This window comes from Pteropus vampyrus, unplaced genomic scaffold, assembly GCF_000151845.1.
Source record: "Pteropus vampyrus isolate Shadow unplaced genomic scaffold, Pvam_2.0 Scaffold459, whole genome shotgun sequence".
In the NCBI taxonomy this organism is placed as follows: Eukaryota; Metazoa; Chordata; class Mammalia; order Chiroptera; family Pteropodidae; genus Pteropus; species Pteropus vampyrus.
Window position 1 is genome coordinate 44285 of NW_011889240.1, and position 15562 is coordinate 59846.

General features: G+C 57.6%; 1 protein-coding gene across 1 annotated transcript in view; it reads left to right on the forward strand.

The window, feature by feature from the left end:
- Positions 1-13008, forward strand: part of ATCAY (ATCAY, caytaxin) — a 21837-nt gene extending 8829 nt beyond the window's left edge. The window contains exons 2-12 of the mRNA XM_023524284.1: positions 143-201; positions 579-800; positions 2029-2214; positions 2520-2622; positions 3097-3228; positions 3866-3952; positions 6807-6905; positions 7469-7504; positions 9300-9371; positions 10490-10522; positions 12301-13008. Of these exons, the coding sequence (XP_023380052.1) occupies positions 143-201; positions 579-800; positions 2029-2214; positions 2520-2622; positions 3097-3228; positions 3866-3952; positions 6807-6905; positions 7469-7504; positions 9300-9371; positions 10490-10522; positions 12301-12310 (1039 nt within the window). The 3' untranslated portion in view covers positions 12311-13008. The remainder of the gene's footprint in view (positions 1-142; positions 202-578; positions 801-2028; positions 2215-2519; positions 2623-3096; positions 3229-3865; positions 3953-6806; positions 6906-7468; positions 7505-9299; positions 9372-10489; positions 10523-12300) is intronic.
- The last annotated feature ends 2554 nt before the right edge of the window (positions 13009-15562 follow it).

Sequence of the window (15562 nt, forward strand, 5' to 3'; positions counted from 1 at the left end):
GTGCTAATGACCAGATGTGTTTTTTTCCCAACGAGTCCCCAGAACTAAACCGGTTTTGTCGTTGTTGTGTCCGAACTCCACACTCCGGCGGCTGGATTCGCGGTGTCTGGTGGCTGGTGTCCGCTCCTGGCCGGGTCCGCAGGCCAGTCCCGGAAGAGACGGGGATGGACTCCCTGGGCAACGCCGCGGAAGACACGTCCTGTAAGTTCGCCTGCGTGTGAAAACGAGCGCGCCGTTCCCGGGTCTCGCTTCTGCCCGGGACTGTCCCCGTAGAAATGTCAGAGGCTGTGCCTCGCGGGAGGGATGTCGGGGAGCGGGTTGTTCCTCTCCAAGGCGCTGGGAGAATGGACGCAGGCGTCGCCACGAGGTCGGCGTGGCGGCGGTGCTGTGTGTCTGTCCTTGGGCTGGTGGCTCAGCCTCTCTGTGCCTTCAGTTTCTCCTCTACTAAATAAATATGGGTAGTGAGCCTACCGCACAGTGGGGTGCGGGCCCCACCAGGGTGGGAGGTGGAGAGGAGGAAGAAGAAAGAAAAAGCACCCGTTTTTGTTTAGTTTTTTTCTTTTCCTGTTTCCCTGCAGCCCCTCCCAACACGTTGAACTTCAACGGAGCCCATCGTAAGCGCAAGACGCTGGTCGCCCCCGAGATCAACATTTCTCTGGATCAGAGCGAGGGCTCCCTGCTGTCTGACGACTTCCTGGACACCCCTGATGACCTGGACATCAACGTGGACGATATCGAGACCCCCGACGAGACAGACTCGCTGGAGTTCCTCGGGAATGGGAATGAGCTGGAGTGGGAAGGTGAGCCCCCGCTTTGCTCGCGGCCCCTGGCGGGGCTCGGCGCTCCCGGGGCTTCCCGGCCAGCTGGCTGGAGCCATCCTGCTATCCTGCAAGCTCATGGAACCGCCCCATGGGGGCCCACTCGGCCCTGCGACTCCACGCACGTTTTCTTTGTAAACTTGTGAATATTTACGGCAAACGTGGCTTTCGTCAGGTTCTTGAAGGTGACTGAAATCGAAAGGAAGTGACTCCAGCTGATTTCACAAGCGTTTGTGGAGCATCTGCTTGGGAGAGGGTCTGGACTGAGGCGTGGGGACGTGGAGGGACTATGTCAGGAGTTGATGGTGCCCACTGCACGCAGGGTAGGCAGAGACAAATGCCAGATCGTGAAGCAAATGTGCACGGATCATTGCTGCCGGTCATCGGTGCCCTGAGAAAATCAGCTGAGGCGATGGCAGAGGGCAGGCAGGCTCACCTGAGCTGGGTTCTGTGCCCTCCCTCAGGGGACGCTTAGTGATGTCTAGGGACATCTGTGGTTGTCATGACGGGAATGCTGCGCCACACCCCACAGTGCCCAGGACAGCCCCCCCGCAGAGAATGATCCAGCCCCAAATGTCATGGTGCTCAGGGTGAGACACCTCGAGCTGGGGGGACGGGGGCGTGGGGCTCCTTTCGAAGGGTGGTCAGGACAGGCCTCGCCGAGTGGGTGTCATCTGAGCTGACATCCCGAGGCGAGAACACGGGTCAGGAAGGCTGCGGCGGCGGTGGCCGTGGGGAGGGAAGCAGAGCCACAGGACCTGCCGGGCGGGCGTGGAACATAGAGCTGAGAAGGAGTCGACAGCAACGCCCGGGTTCGGGGCCCTGAGCGGCTGGGAATGTGGCCGAGCCATTCCCCGAGGCGGGGAGACCGCAGGACAGAAGGTGGGAACGTGGGCATCTTGGGACTGACTAAGAAGCCCGAGCGGCCCAGAGAGAGGGAGAATGGACGCAGGGCCACACAGCACGTCGTTGGCGGGAAGGAGCACTACCCAGGGGACCGCCCGATGCCTGCCCCGAGCAGAAACGCGGTTTGGGCCCTTTGGGCCCCATTTTCCCCAGCGGCCCCAGCGTAGGACAGGTGGTCTGGCCCGCGACCAGGGGGAGCCACGCGGGCTCTGCGGCCTCAGCAGCAGACGGAGCCCGAGGGGGAGACCTCAGGAGGCGGGACCAGACGTCAGCTCACCTTCTGCTCACCCCCGCCCGCTTCCAGATGACACCCCTGTGGCCGCTGCCAAGAACATGCCTGGGGACAGCGCGGACCTGTTTGGGGACGGTGCGGCCGAGGGCGGCAGTGCCGCCAACGGGCGGCTGTGGCGGACGGTGATCATCGGAGAACAAGAACACCGGATCGACCTGCACATGATCCGGCCCTACATGAGGGTGGTGACCCACGGAGGTGAGACCGCAGCCCCGGCCCCTCCCGGCGCCAGCTGCAGCCCAATCAGTGGCCCTCCCTGAACCTCGGTCTCTTCATCTGAGCCACGGGGATCGTGGAGCCCTGTTCTCCGCGTGGGCGGGTGGGGGTGAAACTTGCATGGGGCGAGGCAGGGACACGCTGGGTGCCCGCGGCGGGTGCCTACGGGGCTGGCCGGCATGCCCCGCTAAAGGCGGAGACAGGTTAGGGCCACGGGGTGGCTTGGAGTTCCGTGCTCAGGGAGGGTCTGCCGTCTGCCTGGTCACACCCTGGCCGCGTCTCCCCAGGCTACTACGGCGAAGGCCTCAACGCCATCATCGTCTTTGCCGCCTGCTTCCTCCCAGACAGCAGCTCTCCCGACTACCACTACATCATGGAGCACCTCTTCCTGTGAGTGGCCCGCCCGCCCGCCGTGTCCCCGCTGCCGTCAGCTCCGAGAGTCCCGGCCAGCGGGCTGGACCGAGCCGCGAGAACCACTCGGGGTGGGGGGCTCTGCCTGGCACCCGAGAAGGGTTGGGCTGCCTGCACACCTGGCCCCGAGCCCCCTGCTTGTCCACCGGGCAGTCATCATCATCGTTGTACCTGTTCAGGTGTTGTCGGCCATCCAGGAGCACTCACCCAGCCCCCCACCCAGATTCGTGTCAGTGGGTGTGATGCTCGTAGTGGTTGCTCCTTCACCGAGCACCTACTATGTGTCAGGTGTTTATATGCACGACCTCCCTTGAGATCTCCACTAATCCCAAGAGGTGCAGCTGCCATGGCCGGGGACAGGCAGGTGCCACAGGTGTTCAGTCCCAGGCCCTGGGTCTTTCAACACCAGGCATCCTCTCACCGGGTCTCCCGTCCTCTGCACCCCGTGACCAGGTACGTCATCAGCAGTTTAGAGCTCCTGGTGGCGGAGGATTACATGATCGTGTACCTGAACGGCGCCACCCCCCGGCGGAGGATGCCTGGCATTGGCTGGCTGAAGAAGTGTTACCAGATGATTGACAGGAGGTGGGTGGGCTGGGGACCGCCTCGGGGCGCGAGGGGCCGGGGCGATGAGCTGTCGGCAGGGTCAGTTCCTTCCCAGGGAGACGCTGGTCCACGTCTGTCACAGCTTCCGATGGTCACTGGCCATCCTTGGCTTGCAGACGCATCACCTCAATCTCTGCCAGCATCGCCACGTGGCAGCTCCCTGTGCGTGTCTGGGTCCCATTTCCCTTCATCGGGACACCACTCATCTTGGACTGGGGACGCACCCTGCTCCAGGACGACCTCGCCTTAACTCGTCACACCTGCAATGACCCTGTTTTCCAAATCGTGTCCCATTCTGAGTTCTTTGGGGTTAGGATTTCCAACATATGAACCGGGAGGGGGGGGTGCAATTCAACACGACCACGCAGGTGGTCAGAACCAGGGCGCCCCGAAAATCTGTCAGGAATCAGTGGTGGTGGAGCTCAGACTGATTTAAGCGAGAGCCAGGACTGGGCGGCCTCTCTGCCACCGCAAACTCCGCCCCACGGAGGCTCCACGTCCTCCCTGAAAGATCACGGGCCACAGGGAGCGCAGGAGGTGACGCCCGTTAGCGCCCCCTCTCCAAGGCTTGTGCCCTGAGCCCATCTTGCTTCCTCTGTCTCCCCCGCCCCCGCAGACTACGGAAAAACCTCAAGTCCCTGATCATCGTCCACCCATCCTGGTTCATCCGCACGGTGCTGGCCATCTCCCGCCCTTTTATCAGGTGAGCGTGCCGCCTGTGTCCTGTGTCCGGATACCCACGTGGTGGCCAGAGGTCATTTCTCATGTTATCTGTACTTTCCGGCTTCTCTATGCCGAATGCGTATTATCGCTTTAAACGGTTTGAAATCATAGGTGTTATTATTATTCAGCGGCAAACACGTGGAAAACAGTGACAACCAGCCATAGCGAATGTTGGGCACCTTTTCACGTTTGCAACCACGACCCTGAGAGACGAGTGTGATCGTGCCCATTTCATGGATGAGGAAACCGAGGCTCAGGAAAACCAAGGAACTCAACCAGAGCCACACAGTAAGGCCGCTAGCCCGCCACGCTCTCCCCAAAGGGAGCCAGATCCATTCACTCAGGAGCGTGTGTGGCGGGGACATTAGGGTGCCAAGAGGGTCTGACCTACCTAAACGCTGGTCAATAATTCAATAAGCCGACACACAAACTCACACAACTCAGAAATCTGTTATATTCACGGTCACAGTTTATCACAGCGAAACCATGAAGATTAAACTCGGCAAAGGAGAAGGGTGCGTGCGGGAGTCTGGGAGACGCCACACGCGAGCTTCTGGCTGGCCCCTCAGTTCTCGCAACAAGGACGTGTGACAACACGTAGGTCTGCTTGGTGTCTGGCGTCATTTGCATGATCTCAGTCAGCCACCCGGAAACAGAGCATGTGGCCAAACTAACAGACTCGGTCTCCAGCCTCTCCAGAGTCAAAGTGATGTGACTGGTGGCCCAAGACCCCCCCCCGCCACCACCACAAATCCCAGCGTCAGTGTAGACTGCCTGACAGGGCTCACGGCCCCGGGTAACCCCAGATACTCTTACCAGGCAAGACAAGCCTTCGGGGTGAGCTCCCGCCAGCATCTGCAGCCAGTTCCTTCTTCGTGGGGGGCAGAGGTGGGGCGCTCCGAGCCTGCTCGGCTCATCGTGGGGGCATGCTCCGGAGGCACCGGGAAACACGATCAAGGAGCACAGAATCAGGCACGTGAGCCACCCTTGCCAATCACGCGGGCATCGCATGTGCATTTAATTTAATACCATCCCAGACGCCAGGTTGAATCAAGATCCTTCCTTTCCACATTCCCCGTTAAGAATCCGTGACGAGTTGAAGACAGGGGGCCACACTTTGCCTCGAGAGATGTTCACGGCGGGAATGATTTGCGAGGAGGTGACTTCGGACGCTCTGCGGTCAAGGACCCCGAAGATGAGTGGAACCAGGAGAACGATCCGGTGCTCGGGATGAACCTGCCGAGCAAAGCGGCGAACACGCTTCGGCCCGACCGAACCACAGCTGCCCTCGCCATCTCGCTGTTCGATGCAGGTCATCATCTCGCTCTGGGTTGCTTTACCCGCGGTGAAGTGTGAGGGTCTCGTTTTGAGCTTTCGAAGAAAAAAGAAGGGGAGAGGGGAGAAAAGCGAGCTTCTCCATTTAAACACCGAGAAAAGCGGAGAGAGATTCTGAGCTGCAATCCAGTCCTGAGGTTCCAGGTCGTGACCCCGGGGAAACCCCTGTGCGTCCCGTGCTGGCCTAAACGGTGCAGACGTGCCTCGGTGGGAACGTGCCTCACCCCGGACTGGGATCCCCCAGCCAGGACCCCCCAGCACCAATATGGAACTGAAATCTCAGCTCACAGGCGGATGGGGTGTTATCACACTGGAGATGCTGGTATCAGTTCCAACAGTGGGTGTGGTGAGTGTCACCACATTGTCATCAGGATGTGATCGTCACCTGTATTTATAGACCGGCGCTCAGAGCAGCAGGTGTCGGCCCTGGGCACCACAAAAAACCTTTGCGACAGATCCTATCTGTCCGCCCTCAAAGCCCTCTGGACCTGGAGATATTCAGGTACCGAGCGGACAGCCCCAGTGAGGCAGGTGGGGACATGACACCTGCTGTCTGTCTGAGGTTCGCTTCCTGCCTGTTCACCCCTTACCCTCTGTCTCGCCACCTGGAGGAGACCTCGTGCTCTGAGAATCATTTTTTTCCTTAAAAAAAAAAATTTTTTTTTTTTGAACTGCACGGAAGCAGTTGGAGTTGTTCATTTCGGTACGCATGGCTGCTTTGTGATTGTCATTTCCTGACCAGTTACCACTGGCCTCTGCTGAGTAACCGGCTTATTGTTTTGCTGTCTTAACCTTTTTTTAACTCTTGGTTATTTTCTTACTTATGGGACTGTTACAATCTTCTCTTGGCCTTAAATTCTTCATCGTTAAGAAAATTAATTTTCCCTTGAATAAGTTTATTTTACATGTCACCGAAATTAGGTTTACCTAATTTTTTTTTTTTTTTTTAAATAACCATGAGTTCAAAGCAAGATGCCGATGACAAACCTTCGTGCGGGACCAGACAGCCTGAGCACATGTTTGGGCAGGAAGAAGCCATTCATCCCAAAAGAATGGAGAGTGAATCAGCAGTCCCACGTGTGCCTTTCTTGTGCCCAAATGACTACCGGCGTTGTCCCAGGCAGTGACGGCAGGGACGAGAGTGCCAGGAAGGCATCCTTGGAAAAATTTACGCAGGGGAGAAATACTTAGGGAAGACGGCGAGACAGCCAGAGTCTAGCTGAATCTCTAGCCTTTCTGTCTCCTTTCAACAGGGGCCTCAGCTTAGCGGGGACCAAGGTCAGACGCGTGGCTCAGGACTCTTCTCCTCTTGCGAGGGGTGACCCCTGGCTCTGCTCCGTCCCCGCCCACTGGGGGCAAGGGGTGGAGGCTGGTACTGGGCGGGGAGGGAGCTCTGAGCCAAGTTGCTCGAGCATCCTGGGACTGGATGTGTGTGTGTCCCTGTCTTCCATGGTTCCTCCTGGCCCTTGGGCAACCTCCCGGCCTTCTCTCTCTGCCAGCGTCAAGTTCATCAACAAGATCCAGTATGTGCACAGCTTGGAGGATCTGGAGCAGCTCATCCCCATGGAGCACGTGCAGATCCCAGACGTCGTGCTCCAGTAAGTGTCCCACGCCCTGTGAGCACCCCCTCCCCCAATCCCAATGCCCCCGGGTGCGCTCCATCATTTGGCAGAAATGCAACCCAGCAGACAGGTTTGGCCTGACTCACTGGTTAACGGCGCCATTACGAAGCGACCTGACCATTGAGGGGACCTGGTTTCCATACCCCTCCACCAAAGCGAAGTTATTTCTGCAAAGGACCGGAAAGTGCACATTTTCAGCGTTGCAGGCCAGTCTGGGTCGCACCAGCTCAATTCAGTTGGAGCTTGAAAGCAACCACAGATGATCTGACAACGGATGGGTGTGGCGTGTGCTAATAAAACTTTATTTATAAAAGCGAGCCGTACTCCTTGCCCCGGGGGGTTTGCAAAGCGGCTGCGGGACACACAGAAGGGCCAGCAGACCATCAGCCCTGCTGTACTTTCTGCCCTAAAGCCTGGTGTATGTTCCGAGATGACAGTGGGGTCGTGTCTCTGTCCCCTAGGAAAGGGAACCCCCCCAGACAGTTTGCCCGCGGGCAGAGAAGGGCTGCGTCTGACATGCTGTTCTCTCTCTCTTGCAGGTATGAAGAGGAAAGGCTCAAGGCCAGGAGGGAGAGGTCCGTGCAGAGTGGCTGAGCCAGCGCTGCCTAGGGGCTGGCGCCCGGCTGGGCCCGCGTGCGTGTGGGTGGCGGCAGGTGGCTTCCGCTCAGCGGGGACCAGTGGCACACTCGCACGTGGCTCAAGGCCCTGCTCCTCTCTCAAGGGCTGGGAGTCAGACCCGGCTTCGAATCCAGGTTCCCCCACTTAGTCACGGAATGACATCAGGCAAATAGAAAGTTCACGATGACCTCGGGGGCTATTGTGAAAAACCGGGAACAGTGTAGCCCACTCGGCGAGGACAGTGGGCTCACGGCCATCGTGATGATATCAAGTTCTCCCTTTATAGAGGGAACAGAGCTCCGCATGTACCCCCAACAGACCCAGGCACGCCCCTTTAATGCCTTCGGGGCTCGTTTCTCAATAGTGTCACAGCCCTGAGAGACGCTCGCAGACCTTCACAACTATCCGGTCCCACCCGGTGATGGAGCCCTTATCCTGTCGCCTGCATACTTTCACATATCCCCACCCCCGAGAGCTAGGCAGGCCCAGGATTCCCTACGGCCTCTCAAGGCCCAAGAATCCGAGGCTCAGACAGGGCAAGGCACCTGCCCGAGGCCACACAGCAAGCCTGAAAGAGTTGGGGCTTCCAGAGAGTTGAAAGCCTGTATCATCGCCTGGCCCTGTGCTCGAATCCGGTGACACAGAGGCGACTAAGAGTCATGGTCTCGAAGGTTCTTTATTTGGCAAAGGAGAGGGACACATTGCCCGGTGAGGAACGTGGGTCCTGGGGACGCGGAGGAGACGTCTGCAGATGCGACACATGATGTGCAGAAGTGTGGTGGCTTCATAGGCATCATTTAGTCATGACAGAGGGTGGTGCACGGGGAGGCGAGGCTGGAGGGCACAGGGCTCCCCCCACCACCCCATGCCATTCGGGAGGTTTTCCTGGCTCCTCCCAGCTCTCCTTCCTCCTCCTTCCTCCCTTCCTCCCTTGCCTCTTTCCTTCCATCCTGCCTCTTTTTTTAAAAAAAAATTTACTTGTAGTACAATTCACATAACGTGAAATGCACCATCTTAACCATTTTTAAGTGTACGGCTCCGTGGCATTAGGTATGTTCACATTGCTGCGCCACCGTCCTGTCCAGAACTTCCTCGTCTTCCCAAACCGACACCCTGTCCCCACGAAGGGCCCACCCTCCTGCCCCGCCCCAGGCCCTGGCTCCAACGTCTGCTTCCTGTCCCTGTGGGTCTGACCTCCGATGAGTGGGATCACGCTGATTTCCACAGCGGCCACGCTTTCCGTTCCCACCGGCTTCTGCACATCCTCACCGTCACGTGCTGCTTTCCGTTTTTATGGTAGCGGCCGTCCCCCTGGGCGTGAAGGGATGCTGTCTTTCTTTTTTCTTTTTCTTCTCTCCTTCCTTCCTTCCCTCCCTCTCCCTCTCCCTCTCTCTCGCTCTCTCTGGCCCTCCCCTTCTCTGATCGATAGTAGAGACAGAAAACATAAGCAGGGGCCCACCCTGGCACTATAGCAGAGGGGTGACAGCACCCACGGAACACGGGCGGGGGTGAGCGCCTCCCTGGCGATAAGCTGAGGGGAATGCTCGGAAGGAATGGCTCAGGGCCCTTCCTCCCTGTCCCCACTCACGGCCCCTTCCCCACGGTGGCCTCATCTTCACCAACCCCTGGGTGTTGACTTCTCCCCGCCCTCCGGGGCCCAGCACTTCTTGGGGGCAGCATGGCGGACCCAGGCCAGAGAGCCCCTTGGTCCAGCCCGGCTGGTCACCCCCACTCACCTCTCTCTGTCCCCAGTGCGAGGCCGCAGCCGGAGTTCGTCCTGCCCAGGTCAGAAGAGAAGCCAGAGGCAGCGCCAGTGGAGGACAGGTAAATACACGGGTGACCACGGAGACAGTCGACACCCACCGGGGCCGCCGAGGCCACCGGAGTGTCTGGGCAAGGTGACGACAGCGTTACCGTGTTTTCGCGATCCCGATGTTGTCAGGATGTTGAAATGCAAACGCCGGCCTGAACCAGCCAGCATGGCGTCTACCTCACCATGACCGCTTGGATCTCGGATCCGGCGGCTCTCCCTCCACCCTGAGCTGTCCCTCACGGGGGCCACTCGCAGAGCCTGCTATTCGAATTTAAATGAATTCACAGTCACGGTCGCGTGTGCCACTTTCCGGGGCTCGGGGCTCCCGTACTGGACAGCGTGGACACAGAGCTCGGCACCCGTGGGTGAGAGCTCTGGGGACAGCGTGCCTCCAGGCCCTTCTCGGGATTTTCCTTCACTCACTTTTTTAACTGCGGTGAAACCCACACGACATGCAGTGAGCCACCTCAAAGTGCACGAGTCAGTGGCATCCAGTGCATGCGCCACTTTGGCCCCTCTCTCTAGTTCTGGAACATTCCATTACCCCAGAAGGAAGGCCCGTGCCTCCCTCCCCCTCCTTCTTTTAAGTCCAGCAGATATCTCAGAGCCTCACCGTGGGGCATGGGGACACACAGAGCATGGCTTGGCCCCCTCCCTCACCTGGAAGTCCCCGCGGGTCTGCCTCCTGCCTCGGACCTATGTCACATCTCCCCTCCCCTGCTATTGAGTTCCCCATGGGCAGTGGCTCCATCTTGGGCCTGTCCCCTCCTCCTCCCTGTGTCCAGCCCAGGCTACGCACAGGGACCACCAGCAGCTGACGCCACTGTGAGACCAAGTTTTGCTCTCAGATGAAGGTCCTAGCAGGTGACCTCTGTGCCAGTCCCCGCGGCTGGGTTTGGCCTCCTTGGACCTGGTGAGCCCCGAGTAACATTTGTGGCCTTAGTGCAGGGCCCGACCGGTCTCCTTATGACTCCCTGTCCTGACTCGTCTGTTACGTAGCAGAGACACGCCGACACTTGCTTTGTACTGGATGAAGACAGAGCTATGTGAGCCCTTGTAGGACTCACGGCCAAATGCCAAGGCTCCCCAAAGAGGCGAATAATCCTAAGACCCCGTCCCTCTCCCACAGGTCTGCTCTGGTGACAGAAGATCAGGAAACGAGGTGGGTAGGCAGCGGGCGACCTTGGAGCCTTCTCTTTGAAATGTTCTAATCGGAGCCCACCCCGGACGAGCGCCCCATGGCTTATCGTTGGTGGGGTTGAGGGGACTGCACCAGGGAGTCTGAGAGTCAGTGGTTACCATGACAACAGGGCCTCTGCTGTGGCCAGGCATCCTGCCTTTGTATGACTCCAGGGGGTGCCCTCGACGTGAGGCCCCAGAGCTAAGCAACGTGGTGGCTCTGCCTGAGATGCCCGCCCGGGTCCGGACCCCCAGAAGCCCGGGGTATATAACTCAGTCAAAGGGTGTACCTTCTGCCCTCAGCCCGTCTCAGTGTTTCTGCCTGGTTCTGGATGTGGGAAAAGCCTCTTTCCTTATATGTCGGGGGTCCCAAAGACCACCCTGGGGTTCAGTGGTTCGCCAGAAGAACTCGCAGAACTCAGCCCAGCTACTATGCTCGTGGTTATGGTTTACCGCAGTGGAAGGACCAATACAGGTGAAAAGCAGCGACAGGGTGGCCCTCAGCTTCCCCAGAGACCATGCGGGCAGCCCACAGGAAGTGCAACCAACTGGGGACACTCACTCAAGCCTCAGTGTCCACGGTATTTCCTGGGGTCAGTCACATACCACGGCTGACTGCCCACCTCCGTCTCCAGCCCCTCCAGAGGTCAAGCTGATATCCCCCACCCTAAATCACGTTGTTAGCACCAACTATCTGACAAGACTCAAGGTCCTAGGTAAACAAAGACACTCTAATCAGGCAGGACATTCCTGGGGCTCACAGGTAGCCGCCCAGGAGCTGGGCAAGAGCCAGGCCTTCCTTTGGAATGTGCAGGGTTAATTCTGGACCACACACTCACCTACGAGTCTGCAGCCTGGACCAATGGCCCAGATGCATGCCCTGATAACTACCCATGTGACACAGGAAGGCCCAAGCTGAGAAATAAACGCCAAAAATGGGCTTATGGCCAGTACTGCTCTGGGGACACTGAGTGGAAGCAAGTCCTCAATGCATTTTTGAAAAGACCATCTCAATCCACACCTTCCAGAGATGAGTCCACATCCACAGACACACAACACACAAGGAAATCATCCACCGTGAGAGAGTCAGCAGACACAACAGACAGCAGAAGTAGACCCCCGATAGAGATGATAAACATGTTTAAAATTATTAAAGACACAAAAGAGAGAATTATAAGGATTGATGGCTAGATGGATGGACAGACAGGTGGGTGGTTGGGTAGATGAGTATGTGGATGGATGGGGTGGGTAGGTGGGTGGATGGGTGGATGGAGGGATGGATGGGTGGGTAGGTGGATAGGTAGATGGAGAAATGGGTAGATGGAGGGAGGGAGGGACATAGATGGAGGGATTCACGGATGGATGGGTGGATGGATGGGTGGGTAGGCAGGTAGGTAGATGGAAGGGTGGGTGGATGGATGGATGGATGGATGGATGGGTAGGCAGGTAGGTAGATGGAGGGGTGGATGGATGGATGGATGGATACATGGGGGTGTGGATGGCTTGAAGCTTCCCTCAGTCTCACTGAAGGCACCAGCCCCGAGGTCTGTTCTACTGGGGTACCAAGAGCATCCCCTTCAGAACCACGCCTCCAAGCTGGGTAGCAGGTGGCAGACCATGAAGGGCAGGTGCTGCTTTGCTTCTGAGGGCGCACCAAAGCCGGATTAGATCCTTCTTTTAGATCCCACACACACGAAACAGCATTTTCCACTTCCTTTAAAAACAATATTAATAACTCGGCCTGTGTTTTTCCCTCTCCAGCATGTCCTGAGGTGATGAGCGTACAGCGAAGACGACAAAAGAAAATTCCAGATGCCGAGAAGCCTCTATCGGATGCCCTCTGGCCCTGGATCCCATCCCCGCCTCGTCCCGAATCCCAGTCTTCAGAGGGGTCCTGCCCCCTCCTCCCATCTCTGAAACCCAGCATCCTTTTGGGCCGCTCGAAAACCTTTTTTTTTTTTTAACGATGCAGTAGCCGTGCGTTCTGGATGAGGACCTGGTTCTCAGCCCTCCATCTTCCCACGTTCCCGACCTCACAGCCGGGAGGGAAGAGAAGCACAGGGCGTGGCCCATGTGTCTTTGGAGACCTCAGAGCCCCCTCCCTCTGCCCTAAGTTCCGATTTAAGACCTTTCTCTTGCTTGTCGCCTGGCCCGGGTTGGAGCCACAGATGCCCACCGGCCTCCCGGCCGGGTCTGGAATTCATTCTTGTGCCTTTCCGCCCAGAACGGCCCCACAACCCTGCGCATATGGCCCGGAAGCTCAGTGCCCCCGGCGGGGACGCGCCCTGGGCACCTTTGGCCCCATGACTTTTCCTCCAACTGGCCCCTTCATCTCTGGTGACACCCACCTCCTTCTGGAGTATCGGAGCCCACAGCACAAACGAGAGCTGCCACTATCATCCCCGTCCTTCCGTCACAAAACCACACCCTCCCCCGCTCGATCTAGAACATTCTCAAATCCCCTGGACGCGGATGCCACGCCACAGGGCAAACCCATCAGCACCTCCTACTAAGGAAGTGAGCTGCTCCCACTTCTCCGATCCCCCCAACACGGGGCTGGGGCTCCCACCAAGAGCAGAGACTAAGAAGCCGGCTCTGAAACAGGTTCATCCCAGAAACACAGAGCAAGGAAAAGGGAGATGCAGGGTGTCGGACGTGTGTCTGAGTGTTTCAGAGGTCACCCGGGAAAATACGCCCCAGAGGACTGGATGCTACAGCCACCTGCGTTCGGAGGAGGCAAATTTCCCTTGGACGAAAGACAGGCTTTTCTAATGCGGCCCAAACACCAGTCAGGTGGCTTCTACAGGTAGTGAGTTCCCCGTCTGCAGAGGTATTTAAGAAAAGGCCGGACGGTGCTTACAGAAAGTGGTCCTCAGTGTCCCCTCCAATCCTAAGAGTCTCTGTTTCTATGGACATGAACAAAAGTTGAGGGGCCCCCTCTCCAGGCCCCCCTGCTGGCCCTGTAGCCGGCTTCTCCGTGACATTCGGTTGACACATCCCACAGTTTTCGAATGTGAGGGTCTTGGCCTCGGCAGAAATGTCAAATGCTTCTGGACCTGGGACGGCAAGGGGGCGCGTTTGTAGCTATCCCCAAAACAGGAAGCAGCTGATGGAGTTTAATGCTGAAACATACCCAGTGCTTTGCCGAGGGGCGGGTCCTGCACATCACTGACCCCAATCCCAGGGGCTCCCGCCTGGAAAAACGCCAGGTTTCTGAGCGGCTTTGTGCCTGCATCTTCTGGGACCCAGCTCTGCCCCCCTGAGGACCAGACTTTGGGGGCCCAGTGGGGGTTTTTAATTTGACGTTCTGCTCTGTTTCCCAAATGTCAAATAAAAGACGTGGACCCTGTTCCAGGCCCCGGTGAGTCACCTGGAGCCTGAGGCAGAAGAGGTTGGTGGACGGGCCTCTCTGGGCTTCCCTCCAGAAGCTCCCTCAAGCCCCGCCTCTAAACCCCAGATCCTGGTGGCCAGCTCTGCTCATCTGAGACGACACAGGATCCTCAGAGCTCCCAGCTCCCACCCGGTGGACGTGGCATCTCCAGCAGGCCAATGAAAAGGAGCCAGGGATGGGATAGGAACTGATTCATTCTACTCAATCTGACAATTACGAGTGCCTGCAGAAGTGACAGACGACAAAGGGACAGACCCCATCCAAACCCTGCAGGCTAAAGATTCTGGCCGCACAAGAAATTCCAGCAGGTTCACTGAGGCCGCCCCCCCTGGACCACCAGCAGCACAGACACCTGGGCAAGCGGAACCAGGGACCCCGACTCAGCCACAGCACCCTCCCAAAACAAAGAGAGACCCCTGGGGAGGCTGTCTCCGGGCCAGGCACCTGTCATAAGTGTCAGGCGTTCCGCCGCAAGGCCACCGTGTCCGGATGGGCTGCTACCTGCACCCTCCAAACTTGGCTTTGAGAAAGGTTAGCATGTGGGGCAGGCAGTTCGAGCCAAAACACAATGGACCCCAAGCCCTGGTCGTAAAGGGATGCTGGGTTTTCATCTCATGACGTGGGGGGTCATGAGTCCAGCCCAAAGTCACAATTCACAGGCTCATCCATCCAACAGCAAGGCGTGCGGTTTTTAAGGACAAAAACAATCCATCATGATTACTGGTGTAATGTGAAGACATTGTTTCCATGAACCTGGGGGTATTTTTATGTGAAATAAACTATAACCGAGCACAGAGGGTCGTTACGTTTGTGTGTTTCTGAGGGCTGTGATGCCTGCTGGTCGTGCGTGGGCAAGGTTCAGAACAAAGGGCTTTAACGGGGCGAGAAGGGGCACAGCTCAATGCCTCTGTGACCTTGGATGACCTTGGGCCATCGCCTGTCTTCTCTTGCTTCCGTCTCTCATCTGTAGAGTGGGGTGCCTGTGAGGTGATTCCCAAGGCCCCGTCCGACTCTGCCTCCACGTGATTCAAGTTCATTTTCTGCCCCCAACCCCTTCTGGAGTCAAACCGAGTCAGCAGCTAATAATAATTATATTAATACATATTTATATATAAATTATGGCATTGTTATAAATATATTACTATCATTATTATTACTACTACTGAAAGAGAAAACTATGTCCCCTCTCTACACTCACACCAACGCTTCTGACACCAGATGTGGGGGACTTTTTCCCACAACACGCAGTTCCCCAGTTCTGGGCAGACACCAGCGGGGTGTCCTACAATTTAACTCAATTATCACATCACCCGGGGTTAGTGCCACCTCACAGATGAAGGGCTCAGCCCCACGAGATTGTCCCCACATCAGACACTGGTCGAAAGCAGTGAGTCCCCAAGATACCCACACTTCTGTCCCACTCGGCTGCAAATCGGGGTTTTCCAACCCCCCGCCTCAGGTTCGACAGTTTGCTACAGCGCTCATAGGACTCAGGAAAGTAGTTTACTTACTGGATTGCCAGTTTATCGTGAAAGGACATAACTCAGGGACAGCCAGACGGAAGAGACATGTAGGGCAGGGTGTGGGGAAGGGGCTTGGAGCTTCTGCCCCCTCCGGGCACCGTCCCCCCAG